Source organism: Corvus moneduloides, chromosome 4, assembly GCF_009650955.1.
Source record: "Corvus moneduloides isolate bCorMon1 chromosome 4, bCorMon1.pri, whole genome shotgun sequence".
Lineage (NCBI taxonomy): Eukaryota > Metazoa > Chordata > Aves > Passeriformes > Corvidae > Corvus > Corvus moneduloides.
In genome coordinates this window covers 50,442,923-50,467,692 of record NC_045479.1, presented here as the reverse complement: position 1 = coordinate 50,467,692, position 24,770 = coordinate 50,442,923, and the positions used below count along the sequence as shown (strand labels likewise).

General features: G+C 38.4%; 1 protein-coding gene across 2 annotated transcripts in view; it reads left to right on the top strand.

Annotated features, from left to right (window-relative positions):
* Positions 1–20,731, top strand: part of ASZ1 (ankyrin repeat, SAM and basic leucine zipper domain containing 1) — a 38,086-nt gene extending 17,355 nt beyond the window's left edge. For both annotated transcript variants that reach the window (XM_032107482.1, XM_032107481.1), the window contains exons 5-13: positions 512–623; positions 860–994; positions 3,323–3,435; positions 6,301–6,376; positions 6,736–6,792; positions 11,669–11,781; positions 17,668–17,773; positions 18,210–18,323; positions 20,181–20,731. In XM_032107482.1, coding sequence (XP_031963373.1) covers positions 512–623; positions 860–994; positions 3,323–3,435; positions 6,301–6,376; positions 6,736–6,792; positions 11,669–11,781; positions 17,668–17,773; positions 18,210–18,323; positions 20,181–20,333 — 979 coding nt within the window. In that variant the 3' untranslated portion in view covers positions 20,334–20,731. The remainder of the gene's footprint in view (positions 1–511; positions 624–859; positions 995–3,322; positions 3,436–6,300; positions 6,377–6,735; positions 6,793–11,668; positions 11,782–17,667; positions 17,774–18,209; positions 18,324–20,180) is intronic.
* The last annotated feature ends 4,039 nt before the right edge of the window (positions 20,732–24,770 follow it).

Here is a 24,770-nt window from a genome sequence, read left to right as displayed (position 1 = left end):
TCTGGGAACAGAAGACAAAAATGGGATAAAGGGCAAAAATATTATGATTGTGTTTAGTTTTAGTACTTGAAAAGTTAAGATCTTCAGTATGATCTGCATATGTAATTCTTAGGCGAAGACTTCTCTTGGGTGTACTCGGGGTGAGGGTGGTCCTGACTGTTGGTAATAGGTGTCTCTGCTATTGCATCATGCCTCTGCACAGCAGTAAGAGCTGTATGACCTGCAATTCTTTTGCTTACACTGATTCCACCAGAGAGGATTTTGCATTTATGAACATAGTTGTTGTTTTAATATTCTTTCTCTTAAGTATTCAGTTGTGATTTATATCTTGCCCTCCATGAAACTGCATATTTTTTCCAAACTTTGGATTGAAATTAATCTGTATGTAGAATGCATCACTTAGGCTGTGTCTTTTAAAACTATTTTTTTAAATGAAAACAGAAGTGTGCCACCTTTTTTTTTCTTTTTACATTTTGACATACTTTTTTTCACCTGGCACCTTTTCTTTCAGGAAACAAATGACTGCACTGATGTATGCAGCTAGAAAAGGCTATGCTCGGGTTGTTGCTTTTCTTGTCGCTCATGGATCACACATAAATGCCCAAGATGAAAATGGATATACAGTAAGTGATTTATTTTGTGTGTTGTATTTAATGATAAAAAAATGGAAGAAGCAAATACCCACTAGCTTGTTTCAAAATACAGCTTTTTGAGAAATATTCCTCAGAATTTTCTGCTTTAACACCACTTTGAGATCCTTTTGCATTAATTGTCTCCAGTTTGGGCTGTGCTTTATGGATTGAAACTATTGGGTTTTGCTCCATATGTAAAATTGGTAAAACAAGGTTGTTCTTTGCAGGCATTAATATGGGCAGCACAGCATGGACATAGAAGTGTAATTTTGAAGTTGCTTGAGCTTGGAGCTGACAAAAATCTACAGACAAAGGATGAAAAAACAGCAGCAGATCTAGCAAAAATCAATAAACATTCAGAGGTATTTCATTTCTCTTAGAAATGCAAATTCTGTGTTTTGCCTCAAAAATATGTTCATTAATTGTATAATTTTCTGTAGAAGTATTACTTTAATAACTACATTATAGCAGCTAGTTGAATACTAGTGCTGTTACATTTATAACAGACTATTTTCTGTTACAGCTTTTCACAGGACTGTAAAGGCTATATAGTAGTGTTTTGGAAACCTTTTTTTTTATTCTTTCAGAATCATTGGCTTTAGATGAGTATACAAAACAAGGGATTATTCGTGTTTGCAGTGTTGATATGAGAAGTAGAAAAACATGTTGTTTTTTACCTATCTGCCAAAGTACGTGAGAGAATGCAGGTATCAAACTGATTTGTAGAGTATAGTTTCTTATTGAGTTTGGAGGTGAAAAGACTAAATCCAAAAAGAAGAGGAGTTGGTACTGGCTGTTTTCAAAATCTATTCTCCAAAGAAGGGTATAAGATAAGGTAAATTGGCTATCAGATCATGGAAAGGACAGCCGCTAATTATCAATGTAGAGAGCTATTGAAGACAACATGTATTCTCCTAAAATAAATATGTTTACTGCTGTATCAGATGATACATGGTGAATCAGTCAGACCATATTCCTGTGTATTTTGTTTTGAGTTACTCTTACCAATGATGTGGCTTTTTACAGTGGCTGTTCAAAAATGTATAATTTAGTCTTATGAATTGTAATTTACAGCTTGTTTTTCTTGCCTCTTTTTTTTTTCCCTGCCAGACTCAAGGGCTAGGCAGGAGAAAAAATGATAACTATGCACAGAGCTGTCAGTGGAAACTAGCAAGAGCTGTGTCTGAGGCTCAGTGATCTGCTAGCTCAGGTTACTGAAAATGGTTACAAATGCTTTCTGCCTTTGATAAACAACTTGTTCAGCAGGTTGCAGCCATATTATCTCATAACATGACTTTCTCTGACATGGAGGGAATACAGGCTCGTCACACTTGAGAGATGGCTCTTGCCTCTTGACCTTTAGTGCTAACTTTCACACAATTGGTGCAAAGTCTTGCAGATGGTATTGTGATATTTAATGGTCATGAGCTTCTTCCAGCTTCAGGGTCTGCTCTTGAGGCTGTTGACAACCCAAAGGGGCTGTCATATAGACTATGTCTGCAGAAACTCTTTCTGGGACGGAGAATATTTTTCTTTTGTATTATTCAGGATTTGACTGGGAGTTATTTTTTTCCAAACAGCCTGTATGGTGCTGTGTTTTAGGGTTGTGACCAAAAACAGTGTTGATAATACGCTGGGATTTTAGCTATTTCTGAGCAGTGTTTATGCAGAATCAAGGCCATCTTTGTTTCTCATGCTGCTCCCCATCTCTAGCAAGTAGGCTGAGAAGTGAGCAAGAGGTTGGGAGGGGGCACAGCTGCTCATTCCAGCTGACACAAGGGGTATTCCATGCCCTGTAGCATCATGCTCAGCAATAAAATTGGGGAGCGGGTGGGCACTGGTCTGCTGGTAGGGAGGTGGTAGGTGCCTGCCTATGCATCACTTAGTTTTTGGGTTTGGTTTTTTTTCCCCTTCACATATCAAATTGTATTGTCTCAGTCCATGAAAAATTTTCTCACTTTTACCTTTCTCATTCTCCCCCGTCCTGCTGGCCTTAGTAGGGGCTTATTTGCCAGCCAGGATCAATCCATGTACTTGTGTATGTATATAAAACTGGCTAGTCACCTGAATTCCAGGCAAGTGGTTTCACCATTCATTTAGCTTTATTGAGGTTCTACTTCTTTTGCTGAATTTTCTTGTAACTATCTCAAAACCCACACAGAGGCAGTTCAATGTCTGGAATCGATCAGTACTGCATAGTGATGCCTAGCAGAGGGCTTCTTCTTTAATCAGTTGAAAGAATCCCTGTCTGTCAGACATAGTTAACTTAGATTGTCAGTTGTAAATTGGTAAGTGTTATGTTTATATGTGCACTGGAAATGAAGACATGAAAAGAGTCATATGCCTTGTGCCCTTCAGAGAATTTATTGCACTGAGTATGTAGAACTCTTGTTTACAAGCGGCAAAAGTGAATGACTGTGTTGATGTTTGGCTTTTTCTGTAGTGGCAGACTTTTTTTTAGACCACGTGATAGACACTGTTGTGCTCTGTGTCAGTTCATCGTTGTGCCAGAATTTGGTTAATTGAGAAACTCTTAGTTTAGTTTCAACTTTTCATTATAGATATATGCTTTAGAGAATTGGCAGGTGTTTCATGCTCCCTGTAAGTAGTAATTGATTGTAATGCTATTCCCATATATTTTTTATGCGTTTTGTGTTTTAATAATAATTAATTCATTTTGGTTCTTCCAGATATTTAGTTTGCTCTCTTTGGCTGCAAATCACTTGCAAGGGAGATACCATAAAACAGTTGAGCACGAGGCTATCTGCAAATTTCTGACAGCTGTCTCTGATCACAGAGTTGGGTAAATACAGTTATAGTGTAATTTTAGCTTATAAACATTCCTAAGAGATTATATTTGTTCATATCAATGATTAAGTTGTTCTAATACATAATGTGTCTAGATTGGAGTGCTACCAAGAGTCCACAGTAAGTATATTCACGTACTATCAATTTTTCAAGATTGCAAAGTTCCTTGGCAATATAAACAAAGAGCGTGCTCATTTCAGCTCTGTTAAGTTCTTATGCTTCCCTGTTGCACACTCCTTGTTCTGTGGTTATCTTTTGATACTAAATATTAATACCAAATTATCATTTTATATGAAATTGTTGATGCTTTCACTGAATGCCTGTTTTCAGCTTCATTGCCACCAAGAAGGGCTATGCCCTTTTCTTTTTTCCTGAATCAATTGGAGTGTCAAAATTAAGTATGAACACCAGTTAAGCTCTGGAAGTTTTGGCAGACTGTGCCCCTGGCCCTGAGGCTTGAAGGTGCCCTGTGCCTGAAATCAGCACCTGCTTCAGCAACTTCAGAGATCCCGGATATGATTTTGTGCAAGAACTTGGCTAAGAAGTCCTCCACAAACCATCCACTTTCATCCTTCAGCTTGAGATGTGTGATCTTAAAAAGATACCTTGCAGTGCCCATAGTCGGTTCTGATTGGTCAGGTTGACCCAGCTTAGCCAGCTCCTGCTGGATTTGGAATGCTCTAGTTTTGTAGCATTAGGCTGGCTGATGGGCTGATGGCAGTTGACAGGGTAATGGTTCACAGTGAAGTAGTCTCAGAGTACTTCAGACAAAGCCTCACCAGATTCTGTTCTTAGAATCCTAGAATCATTTAGGTTGGAAAACACCTCCATCGAGGCCAACCCATGACCTAACACTACCATGTCAACTAACTTAATACTAAGTGCCACATCTAGTCATTTCTTGAACACTTCTAGGAATGGTGACTCGACTGGGCAGCCTGTTCCAATGCTTGACTGCCCTTTTAGTGAAGAAATTCCTCCAGATGTCCAACCTGAACCTCCCTTGTGTCAGCTCTCGTCCTGTTGCTAGTTGCCTGGGAGAAGAGACCAGCCCCCACCTGGTCACAGCCTCCTTTTAGGCAGTTGTAGAGTGATAAGGTCTCCCCTGAGGCTCCTTTTCCCCATGCTAAAGAACCCCAGCTCCCTCAGCCTATCCTCACTGGACTCACTCTCTAGACCCTTCACCAGCTCTGTTGCCCTTCTCTGGGCACTCTCTCCAGCCCCTCAATGTCTTTCTTGTAGTGAGGGGCCCAGAACTGGTCACAGAACTTGAGGTGTGGCCTCACCAGTGCTGAGTACAGGGGGACAATCTCTTCCCTAATCATGCTGGCCACACAATTTCTGATCCAAGCCAGGGTGCTATTGGCCTTCTTGGCCACCTGGGCACACTGCTGGCTTATGTTCAGCTGTCAGTGAGTACCCCAAGGTCCTTTTCTGCTGGGCCCCCTTCCAGACATTCTTCCCCCAGCCTGTAGCACTGCATGGGGTTGTTGTGACCAAGGGCTGCACCAAACACTTTGCCTTGTTGAACCTGATACAAATGGCCTTGGCCCATTGGTCCGGCCTGTCCAGATCCCTCTGCAGAGCCTTCTAACCCTCCAGCAGATCAACATTCTCACCTTGCTTAGTGTCATGTGTGAACTTACTCAGGGTGCCCTCAATCGCCTCATCCAGATCATTGATAAACTATTAAACAGGACTGGCCCCAACACTGGGCCCTGGGGAATACCACCAATGACTGGCCACCATCTGGATGTAACTCTGTTCACCACCACTCTCTGGGCCTGGGCATGCAGCCAGGTTTTAACTGAGCTACCAGCTTCTCCAGGAGAATGCTGTAGAAGACAGTATTGGAGGATTTACTGAAGTCCGGATAGACAACATCCACAACCTTTCCCTCATCTGCTTGGTGAGTCACCTAGTCTTAAAAGGAGGCTGGTCTAGCAGGACCCGTTGTTCCTAAACCTGTGCTGACTGGGCTTGATTCTCTGGCTGTCCTGTACATGCTGTGTGATGGCACTCAAGATGCTCCTTCAGTTTTTGAAGGGAAGAGGAGGCAGACCTTTATTTCAGGGCCTAAAACAAGACAGAGCAAAGTATGTCATAACTCGGGATTTTGGCCAAAGATTCGTTGAGGCAAATGCAGTAGTCCTTTCAGGATTTTGTTGGATTTGCTCTTCAGTTTAATTCTTTTCATTACAGTTCATCTGATTGTTGAAAGCTGTTCAGTTATTTTTCCTCTTACACTTTTATACCCCTTGGTAGAACAGGGAGTCAAAATTGATGTTTTATATTTGTTTATAAATGTTAAACTCTGTACCTGCAGTTCAGTGTTAACTACTTCCTCAGTCTACCTTCTGAACAGTAGTCTTCTGACAAGTTTCTTGATGGAGTAATTTCTGCTATCTTTAATTACAGGTGGTCCTGTTTTCTTGATAACCTTTTTTGGCTTAAATGGAACCAGAAGGATACCAGTTGGGAGCCGAATCCAATTAATATGAATGTTATCTGATAAGAATACGTACTTACCTTCCTTAACCCCACTTCCACATTTTTCAGGCTTTTGTGACCCAGCTTTAAGGTTCATTTGGAATGTTTTGTGACTTAAAATGACCTTTATGTATGAAAGTCATCCCCCTTTAGGCTCAATTCAATTTATTAGACAGAAAAAACATCTATAAATTTTTGATAGATTTAAGTTGTATGCTTATAAGGTACTTCTGTCATCAGCAGGTGTGTGCAACTTCAGGTTGCTCCCAAGCTTTTCTGTAACTTCTGTAACATTTTGTTCTGGACGTCTTTTTTTTTTTTCCCAAATTTACACTGTTTTTAACTACAGTCTTATTAATTATCTTTACAGTTCCTATTCGACTTTTGATGATATGGAAGTGTTTTTACATGGTCTTGATCTAGAACACATTAGAGGATTATTGGAGGTAATTTTGTGGTATATCTGCTACCTGTGAAGTAATCAGTGAAAGCAAAATAAACCTACTGCATAATAAAAAGGTTATATCACTATTAATATATTAATTCAAATAAATTTCTTAAACAGAAACTTATTTATGAAATGGGTAGTTAAACTGCAATGGACTAAGTTGGATTCTTTGATTATGTGCATTAATCACAACACTGGATGTTTCTAAACTAGATGGATCTTTCATTGCTTCTATATTGGTGTTTTGTAGCTGGTTTTGTTCCTGAAAACTGAAGTAAAACAGGGAAGAAAATCAAGTTAAAACTGTTGTATTCTGAAGTTCTTTTTTGATGTCAGAAACCCCTTTGTTTTATACAGGAACAAGATATAACTTTAAGACAACTTCTGACCATGCAAAAAGATGACTTAATACAGGTCAGCTTACTACTTTATAGCTTAATTTAATTTTGTCCTCTTTTTTAAATGTTTTTAATGTCTTAACTTCTCATTATAAATGTCTAACCTTGCAAGAATTCTTTCAGCATCTTCTGCAACTTCTTGAATTTTAATGTTAATATAGACAGGCTTATTCTGAAGTATGTAATTTCACAGATCAGTGATTGATCAGGAACAGGAAATAGTTCCAGTTTATATTTTAGTTGCTACCATTTTTAGTTTTTAATTCTGATTTCTCTGAAAGGAAGTCAGTTCTAGAATTAACAGTAGATAATACTAAACAACTCTTACAGGTGTGGTCCTCCTTTGTGAGGTGGTTATTTTTGTTGGAGAAAGAAGAGCTGTCTTACATTATAATTGCTTAAATTGTAGAATCTCATATCCCACACACGTTTGTATCCCAAAAAAAAAAAAAAAAGGGAAAAAAGAGAAGATTTTGTTTCTTACAGTTCACTGCAGCTGGGAAGGTTGGTCTTTCGCTGTTTGCAAAGGTTGGTCTTTTGACTACGTGATGCATTACTACAAGGCTTCAGTTCTCAGCTGAGATTGGTGGTTGCTTTTCATTAGTCTTTGCTGGAATTTTGCCTGTGGGAAATGAAAGGACTTTGTGCTTACAGGAGGATGCTATGATAAAATGCAATTATAGGAGTCTCATTGGAACAACATAAGTACTTCAGGCTGCGGGATTCTTCTGAGCACTCTGTACTGGGGAGCTTTGGAACCTCTGGTCTGGGATTCCAAAGACGCCTCGTAAAAACAGCCGCTTCAAGACTGCTCCCTGCTACTGGCGCTAGCCATGTCCTTAGTGTCAGTTTTTTTTCTCCTTATCCTGGTACCAGCAAGGCGTGTGTTCTAGCAGCTGGATCCAACGTTGTATTCCTTTAGAGTGGATGTCAGCAAGGATTGTTTTGCTTGTCGTTTTGTCTTAAAACTGAGTAGAGTTAATTTTTCTGACAGAACTCACAAGTAATTCTGTATTCTCAGGGGGTGCTCATACAGGGAGCTTTGTCAATGAAGAGATTTTTAAGAGTTCATCTAGGACAAAATATTATAAGGCATGTCAGTGTGTTTTGATATTACTGCTCTTCTGAAGCCTCAGGGTCATTGGACAGCATCCTGGTGTCCTGGGATTTTTAGAACTCTAAAGCTCCTATTGATAGTAGTTTTGTCCTTTAAGGAGATTCTTGTGGATTTCTTCTCATTACTGTGTGAGCTGCTGTGTTGGTCATGACTGCAATAAGTGGTAAATCTGTCTGAGTGTATGTTAATAATGATCACTTGCTTTGGTATTGTTGTCATTGCTTGTTTGTGTCCAGGAAACATTGGGGAAAGAGGAGACAATTGTGGACTTCAGTAAATGGCTAAGCTTTATGGTTCCTTCTCCAAAGAGGTGTAATTTCGCTCAAAATCATACCTTCTGTTTCGATGTTCTAAATTGTTTGAGGCTCCCTGTTCTAAAAGCAAACAAAGCTTTGAACAAACTGAAATAACTACATGGATCAGCTGCTTCTACACAGGAAGATAATATCTGTAAGAATTGAATTGCTTTGGCTCTTAACTTTGCGACAGCAGGAAACAGTTCCTGAAAAATAAGTCATCCTTTGTACATGGACGTAAATTAATTAGTGAGTCTTCAGTTGAGAAGTTAAAAAATGACATACCACTCTTGGCTTATTAGCACTTCGTAAGTTATCCTAAATTCTTGATGCAGTCTAATTTTAGAGCTCTGCTAACGGTTTTTCCCCACGCTGCTGATAGAACAAATCTAATCTGTTTCCTTGTAACTTCAGAGTTGAAAGTTTTTACTGTGATGGCAGACTTTCAGCTAACAGCCAGCTGTTTTAAATAGCCTGGATCTTATTACTACAAAGATTAATGATGACCTCTGACGGATGCCTCTGAGCCAAGCTGCTTTATATCCAGGGAACTGGGGAGAAATCCTGTCATTAACATGATATGCTTTCTTCCATCAAACAATATCAGGAAGATATTTTCTCTGTAAATATCTTTATCTGTATTCTACAACAGAGCCTAAACAATGAGTCTTTCAAGCTGAAATCCTTGCATTCCTTAAGCTTATAAACTGTTCCATTCTGGAAAAAATGTGTTCAATATACTGGGACATGTCTATTCAACATTTGGAGGTTTTTGTCTACTACTTATGACATTCACATTTTTTATTTTGTTTTAAGCATTTTTCTCATAAGGTAGCAACAGAAGTAATTTTGCTTCTGGATGCATTTAGGACTAAAAAGGTTTCTTCTGACATTTTATTTAGTTTAGAATAAGAGAAATTGTCATCCTGTTTTGGATTTGAGAATGTATAATGAAAAGTTGACACATCAAAATTCAAACTATAATCCAGAAATTAAACTACATAATTAGATAATTATCTGGTCTATATCACAGTTCCAGGACTCATTTCTCTGCCCCTACTCCCTGAAAAAAGCATTTAATATTTGACAGAAATGTGTCAGGTTATTAAAATTAGTGGTTACTTGGGCAAAGTGGCATTGATACAAGAGTTTATGCATAGCTTGACTGGTTTTATCTGTGCAGTATATCATCTTTCATGTGTTTAGGCCATCTTATTCACCTCTTGTCACGTTCATGCTGGAGTGTGAGCTTGGGGCTTGGATTTGGAGGGGCTGCTTTGTATGTATTTAAGTAAAGAATAAAATAGATGTTCCTAGAGTTGATCTGGCTAAAATTGAGAGTGCTTATAGTCTGTTTGACAGATATAAGCAAGTTCTTGTACAGCACTTTCACGTTCTTAAACATGGCCACTTCACAATAATACTTGCATAATTTGGACTGCAGAGTGCAAGTGAACCAACGCCAACTTAAAAATTCACTTATCCTTCAAGAAGGGCTTACTGCACTGTGGTTGTTCCATGCATTCATTCTTGCATGAGCAGTCAGATTCTGGGTCACTTCGTGTTCTTGCAGAGATGGTCTAGAAATGGGAAAGTAGTTTGGACTGATCTATCAACCTTCCGTCTCTTGGTTCTGCACCTTCTACCTCCAAATGCAGAATTACTGTGGTGGTAGAAGGCTTTATCTATAGTGACATTTATCACATTCTGTACTTCCCGACACATATTTTTCAAGATGTGGTGGTGTTAAGTGATCCGTTTGCAGAAAAACAAAATGATATTTTATTTCTAGAGGAACAAAGTGCAACATCTTCCTGATACGCTGGTCAGAAAGCTGCATCCTGATTTGCTGGTTTCAGGAATGAGAAGGTGGAGTCAAAAGCAAAGGCAGTCTTCACAATAGTCCCTACTTTAAATAAGATAGTTTTAATCCTCAAGATGCTATTGTGTAAATCAGCTTGCTTCTTCATGATGAAATGACTGCTGTAATGCTTTGTAAGCCTTAAGAAAATATTAGTTCATTACAGATAGGGCTCCACAAGGCAAACCTGAGAACTAATGAATTGAGCAAACTTACAGCTCAACACAAGTGAAGCAGATTATTTATAGGAAACCCAGATCTTTCTATCTTAAAGCTGCTAGTGATATTTGCTAAAAAGACTTCAGTAAAATTTATTCAGGTACCCATAGAAACCTGTTAGAAACTCAAAAGTTCTTGACACATGTAGTTAAATTCCCGATTAATCTTGTTGGGATTTTGCATTGCTGAAAAACTTACTTGTCTATAAACTTAACATGGTTTTGAAATGTTTAAAGGCACACTTGTGAGCCCATAGTTACCTGTTATCTGTAATTGGTGGAGAACCTGGAGGACAGTTTTATGCAGTCACAGTGAACATTGGGTGCCAGAACACTGGGTCTCAGAGAAAAGCAAGCATTTCCCTAGGCACTATCTTTTCCCTAGAATTTCGATTTGATGTGGGTTGTCAACTGTTTATTCAAAATTCTTTCTGACAGGAATCTGGGAGACTGCAAACACTAATATCTTCCAGATTTTTGAGGGTGCAGAAAGTAACTTAAAGTCCTCAGAATATCAGTGAGGGTCCCATACAGCCTAGCTTTGGAGACTCTAAGATCCTTGCAGTCTCAAATGCCAGAGTGGTCTACTCCTGTTGAGTTAGATACTCAGCTGGCACCTTAGGAACAAAGTCAAGAGGTTTTTCACTTGTGTGGAGGAGCATCTTAGGGCTGCTGCTACCAGAAGTCTTGCATTGCACAGCAGCCTGTCAGATATGAGCAAGGAAAAGTATTGAATGTGCCACAGAAGCATTTCCCTTTTAACAAATGAACTATTCTTTAAGTGTTCTGCAAGAAAACTCTCAGCCTAGGATTTAAATATGACTTAAAATTCAATCTGAGATACTTGATGGATAGCACAGCTGCCAGTGTTTTCTGTTCTAGGCATCACTTAGAGAATCTCAGTTACATAGTATATATCTTTTGTGTTTTCCTTCAGTTAAAAAAGATGTCTTCCTGTAAAATTCTCTATTTTATGCTGATTTGATAGTTTTCACTCTTTCTTTGAGTTAATGCTGTATCACCATAATGATGATTCATTATCTTGCTGTCAGAGATGATTCTGAAATAGAAAACCTAACATCCTAACAACACAGGGGTACTTAGGCAAACTGCTTTTTTTTTTTTTTTTTTTTTTTAATGAACCCTAAACAGATTTTCTGAGTATCCTGTGCAATTTCGGTTTGGCAGCTCCTCATCTCTTGCCATTTTGTTCTGCATCATTGAATATTTTCTGTGGTTTTATTTTTTTCTTTGTCACTTACATACATTGTAGCTGGTTGCAATAGCTTAAAAATAACTTCTTTTGAATCTTAATATTTAGAAGCTTGTGCAGTAAGTGTTATGGTACTGTTATGTCTAGTTAAGTTTAAAAGTAAATAATATTTGGAATTACTCTTTAGATTGGCATTACAAATCCTGGAGATCAACAGAAACTCGTAGATGCTATTCACGAGCTGCAAGTGGAAGAAAAAAAAATTGAAGATATCTCAGAAATTATGAAGCTGGAAATGAGGTATTAATAGTATATCTAAGGAAATGGAAGTGAAATATTAACTATTTAAGGTGACTGTGTTATTTTCTGTGGCTCAAAGGTAAAAGTGTTTCACACCTTATCCCTTAATGCATAACATTCCTGAGAATATGCGAGTTAGTGGATTATGAGAGCTGGTGGTGGCTGTGTTTTGCACAAAGAAAGTTGGAAGCATAGACAAGGTAGGCTCTGCTAGTCTTCCAATCAAATCTGTCTGATTGTAAGATGCAATTTTAAAAAGTGCAGGAGGGAGAGATGCATATAACTTCTGCACAGGCCTTTAATTTTCAACTCCTAATACAATATCTTGTACATGTGTATCTTAAATCATAAATGCTTCTTCTCTTTAGATTCCAGATTTTTTCATTGTTTTTCTCTTCCACTAGAAGCAGTTTTTAAAATAATCAAAATATCTCTTTTTTTTTTTTCTCTTACCAATTAAGCAGTTTAGAAGCTATTTTCCTTATCATAGATTGTATGTATCAGTAGGTTTATAAGGAAACTTTTTAAAGAAAGTGTTATTCCTTCAGATTTCCATTCCAACTTGATATTTTTTCTCATTATAGTATTTAAGCATCAGGTCTGCAACACCTCTCATACTTTTACTATAGTCTTGTGCAGTACCATGGAAGCCAGGCCTGAGCTGAGAGGTACGTTCCTCAGCTATTAAACTTAATAAGTTGCCTAAGCACTGCTAGAGCACTCCACATCCAGCACAAAATAAAAAAGGAAGGATACAGTAAGTACAAAGGAGCCTTAAGATTTCTGAAGTCTCTTGTTCTTTTTGTGGAAGTACTTTTTTTTTTTTCTGGAAAGCACAACTAGACTTCAGTTTAAATTCCATGGTCATATCTTTCCTCTTCTTAATTCCCAAACTTATAGAAGAATAGCTACTAATAATGGATTAGATAGTAAGGGTTCAGCGCCTCTTTGAAGTGTGTATATTCCCCTCTTGACTAGTGATCTGACAGCTGTGCTGGTACTGTGATAGATATTACTTCCCTCTCCAAAACAGTGGGGAGAACTGTCTGTATTATTTGAATGCTGTAAGGCTAGAGTCCCTGTTAGTTATGTTGTTCATTGGCCCAAAGAATATGCTTGGGTTCAAATTCAATCTGTACGTGTCTCCATGCCTTGGAGGGAACTGAATTGCACTGACACTCTGTGTTAGCAGTCATGTCATAATGTGATCCTGCCATAGTGTTGTCTTTAGAGTCCCAGTTCCATACAGACAGAGACTGTCTAGTATGTATTCCACTCCCAACCAATTATTCATACACTGATTGCTCCCAGTGCTGGTGCTGTGCTGGTATCTTTATCCATAACTGTGTTTATGAAAAAGAGACTTTGTGGCCTGCTTGAGCTATGTTTTTGCAGCACAATGCCAAGTTTGAGCTGTAGGACATGGGAAGATGTGCAAGGCATTTGAAGAGGCTCTTGAAAGACTGAGATGGGCTGAAGAGCAGGGAGTTCATGTCCTGATGGAAGACTTTGATGTTGCTTTTGGTCTGTGAGGAGATAAAGAATTGGCTGGATAGTCACTCTGGGCAAGAGTTGTGGGCAACGGCTCAATGTCCAAATGAAAACTAGTAACAAGTGACACCCCTCAGGGGTTGGTGTTGGGGCTGGCGCTGTTTAACATCTTTGCTGGTGACGTGGAGACTGGGATTGAGTACACCCTCGGTGTGTGTGCCAATGACCCTGAGTTGTGTGGTGTGCTGGAGGGAAGGGATACTGTTAATTTTCTTTGTTTCTGAATTTCAAGTTCTTTTACTCAGAGTTTGGATTAAAACGCAGGAGACACCAGGCTTTTCTTCTAATTGTTGTTTATTATTTTCTTATCTATAGCACAGCTGTATGATATGTGCCTCTTAGTTGGCAGGGTGGAAAATGGCCCAGAGTTCTAACTTCCAAGGCTTTTTAAGGTCCAAATTAACCAATTATGAAATACCAAGTAATATGTTTTTACTTATAATCCAATAACTATCTATTCATGGTCTGCAGTGCGAGTTTTTTGAACCAATACCAGAACACTCAGATTTGTGAAGAAGGAAGAGAAAAGATGAAGGACAAGTCCACACCCAAAAGCCTCCATATTGTAACCTATTATTACCTATATCCCCTAAACCTAATTTTCTACATCTCTACATATTCCACCCAGTGATATGAGTTTTAATTACACAGCAACAACCTCAGTGTTATCACACAACTTAGGAAGCTTTTCCCAGGATTTTGGATCGAATACAGTGTACTTCTGAGGATCACTGCCTCTCAGTACTGATAGGCTGAAATTCTCAGAGCCCAGGGTTCCAGCAGGATACCATTCAGCCAGACCTTGACAGGCTTGAGTGGTGGATGTGGGAAATTCCGCAAGGCCAAGTGCAATGTCCTGGGTCAGGGCAATCCCAAGCACAAGTACAGGCTGAGCAGAGAATCGACTGAGAGCAGCCCTGAGGAGAAGGACTTGGGGGTGTTGGTTGACAAGAATAATAGAAACACAGAATATCCTAAGTCGGAAGGGACCCACAAGGATTATCAAATCCAACTCCTGCAAGAAGCTCAACATGACCCAGCAAATGTGCACTTGCAGCTCAGAAGGCCAATCGTATCCTGGGCTGCATCCCAAGAGGAGTGGCCAGCAGGTCAAGAGGGGATTCTCCCTGTCTACTCCACTCTCATGACACTCTACCTGAACTACTGCAACCAGCTCCAAGACTCCCAGCATAAGAAGGATATCAACCTGGAAGGGAGTTCAGAGGAGGGCCACAAAGATGACCAAGAAGGCTGGAGCACTGGTCCTATGAAGACAGGCTGAGACACTTGCAGGTGTTCAGCCTGGAGGAGAGAGGACTATGGGGAGACCTTAGAGAAACCTAAAAGAGCCTACCAGAGAGACGAAGAAAGACTTTTTACAAGGGCATGTAGTGACAGGACAAGGGGGAATGCTTCAAACTGATGGAGAGCAGGTTTAGATATGATGTAAGGAAGAAATTTTCTACTGTGAAGGTGGTGAGATATTAGAATAAGTTACCTAGAAAAGCTGTGGATGTCCCATTCCTAGGAGAGTTCAAGGCCAGGTTGTATGGAACTTTCAGACACCTGGTCTAGTGAAAGGTGTCCCTACCCATGGCAAAGGGATTGTAACTAAATTGTCTGTAAGGTCCCTTCCAACTCAAACTATTCTATGATTCTGTAATTCTCCCATCAAAACAAGTGCGTACTTTCAGAAGAGAATCCTGCAAACTTGGACACGTCCTGCAATACTGAAGAACTGAAGTTCCAGCATGCAGGAGGGTATAAACCAGTATGATACGGATACACCCTAAGTACTTTAACAGCATCTGAGCCATTTGTATTAAAATAGAGACTTTGCTGCTGAGCCAAGGTGGTAGGCCAGAAATCTGTTAGGTGCCTTTAGAAATGGATGTTGGCTCTTCAGTGAGTGATAATTAGCTACAGTTTAAGGGGACTTTGCCCAGTTTAAGCTTTATGCATTTTTATGTTAAAATGTGTGCTTTTTTCAGATTGTTCCACAGTAGTGTTTAGTACATACATTCAAGCAGAGCAGCTTAAAAATTTGAACAGAGGGAGTAAGTGGAGAAATATAAAACATCATCCATCACCGTGTGTGGCCAAATACAATAAAATACCCACATGGTATCTGGTGCAGTCTCACACACCAGTCACATATCTTATTCCTAGTATAGTGTGGGTTTAGATCATATGTAGTTCTCAAAACCAGAAAATAATTGATTGATTTAAGACTGAAGTACACAAAATATGACAGCACTTCAGTTATGGCAAGCACTGCATAGTTTCCTAGAAAATTGCCTGACATGTATTCTAGGAATCTGACCTTGAGACTAAAATCTTAGGCTATGTTTACATGCTTTTATATAAAGATTTTACTTTCCACTTGTTCAAAGTCATTCTGTGAGAAGGAGAATCAGTCATTAAGTCATAGAAAAACTAACATAGTAGAAAATCTTGAACTGATTGATTATAAACTTACGGAGTGTCTAGCACTATTTAGCCACTGATGTTTTGACAGCCATTAATTCTTTTTAAAAGTGATCCTTTTTTGAAAATATTATTTCCATTTCTAAATACAAGAGCATGTCATTGCAACAGGTATAAAATTCCATGAAAATAGGGAGTTTTTAAAGAACTATGGTGTAATGAAGTAGTATGATAGATTAAATGTTTTTTCCCCTCCCTGATTCAAGCCCATGACATACTTTATATTTGCCGAGTGTCCTTCCAGATTTCCAAAGTATAATTTCCTTTGTGATGAAACACAAAAGGTGCCCTAACTGATCCCAGCCAGCTAAAAAGTTATCTTTCTAAGTAGAAGAAAATATTTGCGATTATGGCTTGACTATAGTAATGTGGGAGGAGCTTTCAGACTATCTCCAGATGTTTAGTGTTTGTGTTCTTTACTGAAATACTCAGTCCAATTACATTGTTCTGAAACAAGCAATAGTTTATTTTATAAAAACAAACTAATAGGCTTTTGTACTTCCGCATTTTCATGAAAAGCATGTGCAGTATTGGTTTTAAACCTCCAGCATTCCTATTAATACTTCTGTATATTCTGTTTTAAGCGTTAAAGTCTTAACAGTTCAGCACTATTGCAAATCACACATGTCCTGAGCAGTGGCAGAAATTTTACTCACTAATGATCCTGTGCCCAAAGTTGAAGGAAAGTGCTCTATGGCCTAAATTCCATCTCCATTTAGATACTTGCACTGCATTGGCATGTAGCTTAGTTTAGCTGTTTGACAAATTTCGTGGATACCTCTTTGCCCTCAGAAGCAAGAAGCAAGTGGTGTATGTTGCATTTAGGTTTAATAGCAGATTGCCTAGGGAATGGAGGAATGTTAAGAGTCTGAATTAGTTTATTCAGATCCTATGGATCTGCAGAACAGGAAGATCTGCAGTAGGAACTTGTAATTGTCTCTTGGCCCTGCCTGTTACTCACCCATATAGCTTAGAGTTATCAGAAACTTTCCTACTGGAGATACAGACACTTCTCAGGAGTTCCAGAGTTTGAGAGCTCACTCAGTAAAAGCAATTGGATCCTCTTCTTCCTTGCCTTCTTTCCATCTTCCTGGTGAATGGCAACAAGTTTCTGGCCAGCACCATGATTTATGACTAAAATTCTCTGACATTTCCGGTACAGTTGAGTCAGTGTCATGTGGAAGCTCTAGAAACTTAAAGTTGAAAATAAACTGTTAAATTTTTCTATACCTTTCTCCACTTTTTGGAGACATGGAGCAAACTAATTTTGAGAGTTATCTTCCTGCTTGTATTTGAACACCAAGTAAAAATTTTCTTCAAAAAGGTAACATTGGATATTTAAGGCTCTATGTTTCCAGATCACAGAATCACCAGGTTGGCAGAGACCTCTAAGATTGAGTCCAACCCATGCCCTAACACCTCAACTAGGCCATGGCACTGAGTGGCAGATCCAAGGGCCAAGCCAGTATTACTGAATTCTTACTTTCTTCCACTCTGCTTTAAATGACCCTAAACCTAGTCATTTCAGTCCTAGCTCCAAAGTACAAACCAGACTTTTTCCCTCGCATCTACCTCAAAAATGTAAGCTGCAGGTCAAAAATATTGTCCTTCCAAAATAAGGTGGGGGAGGGAGAGGATGGGATGGGACAAACAAGGGGGGAAAAAACCAAACTTGCTAAGGTGTTAAATGTCTTTAACTGTTTGCTGTTAAAATGATACTGGGTTTTTTGTGTGTTATGAAACTGCATGTTTAACTCACTAGCCAGTGTTGGAAATCCATAGGTAATATTTGGCTTGCAAAAAGTTACAGCATTTGACAAATAACAAAATATCGTTTTATTTTTCTAGTGAAGATGAATTCCTCAAGTTTCTTCAGAAGTTGAATAAAGAGTGTAGTAAGCTGATCATTCCTGTGCAGACCATGAATAACCATTTCCTCAAAAATTCTCACAAGGTATTCAACCAAACAAAAGATTGATTTAGAGTGTATTATTCCACCTTGTAAAATGAAAACTATGAATACTATGAAAACATGAAAACTATGAATACCAACCATCTTGGTTATTATATAGTTATATAAAGCTGTCCAATGCCCTTTCTCTAAAGGACACTTCTTAAAAATAATTTATTTCAAAGAGTTAAGCCACACAACTAAAGGAGATTGATTTGTTTCTTCATGTTTCTACTGATAGGAGAGTTGAGGTGACAAAAGTTTCCAACAAAGGCTGCTAGGAAGTAGTAGCTTGTTGTGCATAAATCATACAATTAAAACCCAGTATAAATGCAGTTATTAACATTTTCTGGCACTGTCTTTTGTGATACATTAACTGTAGAATATTAAATTATAATCTACAATTATGTAATTATGGCAAATAACTATTTATTAACAGATGGTACTGCAGTGGGCACCAACTGAATGTTATATTGAAGTCTGCAAAGACTTGATTTGCAGTGTTAACAAGTTGGGAGAAGAAGTTGGCAAACTGAAGGACCTGGTGGTGGAGGTGGGTGTGTGTGAGTGAGGCTGTTAAATACTGTGTACAAGTTCCTGATGCAACCACAAATGTGGCATCCATCAGGGAAATGTTTCATACCTTGGTCTGCCAACGGCTGTTTAGCTTTAGCTTGGGCATTGCATTGCTCTCTCCCCCTTCCACCTTTTCACGGACAGAATGAGAAATAATCTCTAGTATTCCACTGCAGTGTGGAAAATCTCCAAAAGAAAGCACAATCTACCTGTGGAGAATCTCCAAAGGAAAGCACAATCTGCCTTTTTCTTTCTACTGCACGAAAGAATTAATTGGAATTTATCCCTGTGCTCTTGGACAACCACTGTGGCATAGATGCCACGCTGAATACTTACACTCTTACTTTTTAATTAAGGAATCTTTTGTTTGGAATTATTGACTCACAAGGAAGATACTAAGGTTTTATGGATTGAATGGGAGGCATCCCAGATAACTGCAGAGTGACAAAAGAAGAGGGTGGGAGAGGTCAAGGCTAGATGTTAGCACCACATCAGTCATTCTCAAACCAACACAGTGACACTCTCTTGTCAGATGGGGTCATTTTAAGTAATAGGCTGGTAAAATGAACGGCCACTGGGGTAGGGTAAATGGAGCATCAGTGTCAGAAAGGAATCTGTTGCTGAATGAAGCCATGTGGAACTCAGACCTTGAGTATAATGCTACTAATTCAATTTCCTGTAGTTTAAGTAAATTTAATGTAGTATAACAGCCTTCTCCCAATAAATCACTTAACAGCAAATATATTAAGAGGTAGAAACTGTGGCAAAGAACTTACTAGCTATTTATTCCTTTTTTTGCATATGCAATCATCAATTGTGTATATATTTGCCTCCTATATATGCAGGCCAGTTATAACGGCTGGGAGGGTTCCAAGTTTGGTGCCACTTGACTTTATCTGTACGTAAGGTTTAATAGCTGTCAAGATGAAGCATGGTATCTTTGTGTCCTGTGTGAAACCGCCTTCTAATTACTTCAAAAATGCAATTCCTTTTTTAAATCCTGTTATGTTTTATGAATTTCACTTACGAGTGCTTTAATACAAGGCATTTTTGTTTTACTTAATTTATGATGGAGCACTTTTGAATGTAGAGCACCCAAGCGTTTAGTGTGAACGTGTGAATCGCGTTTAGTGTGAACGTGTGAATCTAAGTGAAACAGTTAAACCTCTTACATAAAATGTTTGTATAAATTCCCTTGAAGTCTTCAGTACTGTTTGCTAACCTTAATCATTACAAGACTTTGCCAGCAGTACATGTCTATAGCATATAATTTTTGAAAGTGCAGTAAGTGAGATGGCCTTCCAAGCATTATGAACTAAGGTAGAAAATAAGAACCTAACCCTGCTGTCCTTTATGACAAGGCTCCACTCAGGTTCAGCATGTATTTGAGCAGGCACTTGTAAGGTACTTTCCACTCTTCCTTTAATTTCAAGAAAGTCTAATCTGTTATGTATTTAACTTCCTTTATAAATAAACAGTTGTTTTAGTAATTAAATGGCAGAAGTTCTAGTTAAAATGTTTGACAGTTGGAGTTCAATTGTTTTGTTATTAGATTTTTGTAGCATCTAATAATAGCAGTATTTTACTGCTGAGTAATTAAGTTTGTAAATGAACAGTTCGTTTTTCTAATATATGTTACAGAATGATTGAACATCAGATAAGATGAAGGTTTACACACATTTATTTCAAATTAAGTAGAACAGAGACAGAAAGAAGTAGTATCAATCCTAGATGCATGCAGATTTTTAGGACTGGGTGCTTTATAATCTACTTAAGAAGCTTTCACACTAACTTTTTTTTTGTACTTTTTACATGGATTTAACATCTGCCTCAGCATGAAGAGAAGAATGAACCTAACCGAGTGAAACCTCCAGAAAAAGCAGCCACCTTGGGAAAAAGATTAGTAAAAATGGGAGTGGTAACACTGCTTGGATTTGGTTTTTTCTTATTTACAATTAAATTAGTAGCAAAGAGAACCCAAAAATAATTTTAGTGCTGTTTCCGATCATATCTGTAGTATCTAGTATGTACTTGGATCTAAAAATAAAGTTATTAAAAATGAAAACTGTTACTTAAGAGTATCTTAGGGTTTTATTTTGAAATTCATTGTTGTTTGAAATTCATTGTTGGTATAAGAATGCAGGTCTAAAATCTTGTCAATGCTGCGTTTCTTTTTTTAGCATAAAGCTGTGATTATTGCTTACTAATTACTGGTTTCGGTTTTTACTTTAACTGTTCAGAGGTGAACATAAGCAAATTCTGAGTATATATCACGTTTGTATTTAAAATTATAATGCAGATGTGTTTTGGGGGTTGGGATGGTTTAAAATATTTTAAGTATCATGTTCAGTTTTAACTTGATAAAGATCTTTTCTCTTGCCGAGAGATACGTGTGGGGTTTTTTTCTTTTCACAATCAAGAGAACTATGGAAATCTTGTTACATATAGCCTAAAAAGTCATTTCCCACTGAACTATGATACTTAAATTATGCCTGAAATCTGCTTCCTTAGGGATACTCACCTCTATTAAGAGTTTCATCACATCTATTAAAAGGATTATAGTAGTCCTTAGCTATAAGAATGCAGACCTTAGAAGGCATAGCAGCTTGTTTTTTCTTGGTCTGGTCTTTCACTACAAATTTTTTCTTAATATTTTCTCCACTTAAAAAGGTGTTTGTAATCCCACAGTGAAACATTTACAACTGGTTTTGATCTGCTTACCAAACCAGCTATGTTAGGAAAAAAGGGAGTTGGTGTAAGTGAATTCAAACTAGTTATGTTTTTGCAGGTTTCAGTAAACATCTGTAAAAATGCTGAATATTTTGTAAGGGACATTTTTCTTTCAAAATGAAACAAAAGGAGTCTAAAAAAACATAAACCTGAATGGGTGTGTGAAACTTTTGGTCTGTAAGTTTTCAGAAATGTTGTGTGGAGTCTTAACCTTTCATATTCCCTCTAGAGACTAGTAAGGAGAAGATGAAAACTTGAGTGCTATTCCAATCACTGTTACCACTGTTTTCTGCTTTTTTGTTTCAGAGAATTGCATTGTGTTAGTGTGTTTCCTTGTTACTGGAACTGTTTTACCTCCTTTCGTCCTTCAATGCCAGGAACATCCTACAGATTGATGAAGCCAGAGGCAAAACATAAGTTCGGGGATTTTTTTCTGTTTTTTTCTGCTCCCAAGCTGGTGTCAGAGTGGCTAAGCTGTATTCACCACCACCATCTACCAGAAATGGAAGTGAACATTCTATCAGCATGAACAAAGTATAGAAAAGAAAATATTTTAAAAATGGTTCTCTATTTCTTCATATTGCCTTAGAATTAATCCTAAACTAACAGGGTGCATATTGTGAAAGGAAGAACCTTTTATATACATACCACTCCTCCTCTAATCAGCTTGAAATACGGTTCGGTTCAATTGCAGTTGGTCAGTGATGGGATGACTCACAGGTAATACTAGAACTTTGACACCCAGCATCTTTTGGGAGTTTCTGTTGGGTGAAGATGTTTGGGGTTTTTGGGGTTGGTAGTGGAGGGGGAAGTGGTCAGGCCTGTTGTTCAAACTGTGTTTCCTACATGTACTCTCTCATTAGTTAAGTGGAATTATTTCAACCACTAGTAAGTGGTTGAAAAGATTTCTGCTTCTTAGCCTGCCCTTCTTCACTTAAGTGACAATTTGCATTAACAAAGCCACTTCAAAGGACACTGAATATAACTTCCATTTCAAGAGATGCGTTTTCTGCCACTAGTAGATCTTGACATTTGAGACAATAGAAGTTTAAACTTTTTTTCCATGAATTTTGAGAAAAGATCTGGTCAGATGGAGGCCTTTAAGCTTAACTTGGAGCTCTTGCAGTTGAACAGAAAATCGGCTCCAGAAAAGTTTTATCGGTATTTAACTAAATTATTATGCCTTTGGTGTAAAGTACTTAGGAGGGAAAAAGTAATGCATGATAGTTGCTGGTAATTTTTTTTTCCAGTGTGAGAGTTACAGTAAAGTGATTTTGCAGAAGTGAGTCAAATGTCTGAACTTCAGGAGATGACCTCTAAAATAAGTTTGGAAGAAGCTTGGTCGTTTTAAATTATCTTATGGATCACCTGTTTCTGATGCTTGTAGTCACAATTGCAAGCACACATGTAAACATCATTTGGGTTAAACATAAGTTTTGTGCCAGCAGCATCCTTGGCATCCTGCACTGTTCAAGTATAGTGTTCAAAATTCCATAAACCGCTCACAAGAAGCAAGGGAATTGGAGTAACCACTTCAGGCTGTTTTCATTAATTGATTGATCAGAAACTGCGCTGCATGAAGAGGACATGTTAAGAGCCAAAGGAACAAAGAATATTTTAACATACCATATCATGAAAAAAAAAAATTGCATTTACCTTCTTGGGTTCCAAACTCAGGTTTAAACAATGCATTTCAAGAACCTTTATTCACTTTCATGTTGTTGCAGTGCCTCTTTCAAATTCTCTGACAAGGTGTCACAATATGGTAGTGATAGGGCAGGAAGCAAAGAAAAAGTTTCCTTCAACATCTGGCCCCTGAGCTACACTGTCAGAATTCTTACCCCCACCAGCACCTCCTAAGGGAGCCTTCATATGAAAACGTCCCTGCTGTGAGGCCTCCTTCTGCAAGTTGTCAAATTGCAGTCATTATCCTAGAACAGTAAGAATACAATGATTTGCACATCTATGAGGGGATTGGAGGAGAATGCTAAAGAGCTTTGCATGTATTAAGCAGGTAAGCTGCGCAGCCCTGCTGCTGTTGTTCTCCTCCTACAGTAGTGCAAATTGAGATGCCGAGGATTGAGTGAATTGGACCTCGGGCCAAATCCTTTGGGATACCTAGTTGCTTAAAGATGCAGTGAGGTTCCTACTTGCAATGTTATTGGATACCTAACTTGTTTTCATAGGGATGACTATTCATAAAATGGCCTTTTCTGAATCTTTAGGCTGTTATGTAAAATTAGGGCCTTGGGTGATCCTGTGGAGATCTGAAAGAACTGCAAGTTTGGTTTTTTTTAATTTTCCCATCTAAGATACACTGTGGCTTGTGTGTCCTGTGTCTCTCTTCTGTGCCTTGGGATTTGCTCTGCTCTTTAAATTTGACTTGTGCAGTACCTGACCTGTCATAAGGCATTACCCTTAATTATTCTTGTTAGCCAATTACAAGTAATAAAGAGTAGTTTGGGGTATGTGTATTCTTAAATTGAGAAAGAGTGAGCTTTCTGTTATAGTCTCCATTGACTTCAGTATGTGTTTGGTTTATCTTCTTTTATTTCATCCAAGTTCCTTGTTGAGGACAAGATTTAAAATGTGCGATTTATTCTTCTTTCTTTTGTTGTCTTTGAACCCCTTCAGGTGTTCCCCAAAGCTATCACTTCCTCATAAGGGTGAGTAGGTGTTTGCATCTGCCTTCTGTTTCACCTGTTCTGCAAAAGCTACAGGTCGTCTTTCCCAAATAAAACTCCTGTGTTACTGGTGAAGTACTGCAAATATTGCTTTGGATCTTTATGTACAGAGACTTCAGTTCTGATACCTGTTAGTAGGTAGCAAGGCTACAAAGCCTTGAAGGTCTAACAGGTATCAGAACTGCAGATTTCTGCTTTTAAAGACATGTATTGTCATTTCTTTGTTCTGGAGGCAGGGGGACGTGTATATTTGAAAATTTACATTTCCCTATTCCAGAAATAGGCATTTCCAGGTAATGGGGCTATACTGAGAAAGAAGTGAGATACAACATGGGCTATTCCTGACATGAGATGATTATGTGATGGGTATCCTCAACAGTTTTAATAGCTGATAAATTCTAGTTTTTATCCTGATCCAAATGGTGTAGCTTCATATAATATAGAGCCATAGTCCCTGGAAGTGGGACTTACAGAGATATCTCTGGGGAAGGATTTTCAGTTTTTTTAAGATGTACTATGAGCTGTAGTATATGTGGGAAGATGTGTTCTACTTAAGAGTTTGGTGGGGTTTTTCTTTAAAAAAATTTCCAAGTGAGCCTTCCATGCCTTCAGCTTTTCTGAAAACAGTCTTTATTTGAATGTAGAAATACAGGTTTAACTACATTATTTTCATTAGTGTATTGAAAAACCTCAGCTCGATTTCAGAAGGTATGCAGAAAATGGGGCTTTCAGTGCTCTGGCTACTCTGCTGTCATCTGTATTGCACATGGCATGATTTCTTAACTGTATGAGAAACTGTGCACATGATACTTGTTGAAGACACCTACAGATTTCTAGATTCAGTCTGTTCTTGCAGCAAGGGAGGCCAGCAGCCTCTCCAGGGCTGCATCAGGAACCAGCACTCCCTCTCCTGAGAGACAGTCCTCCATGAACTGCTTCAATGTGAGTCCTTTCCACAGGCTGCAGTTCTTCACTAACTGCTCCAATGTGGGCCCCCTGCCATGGGGTGC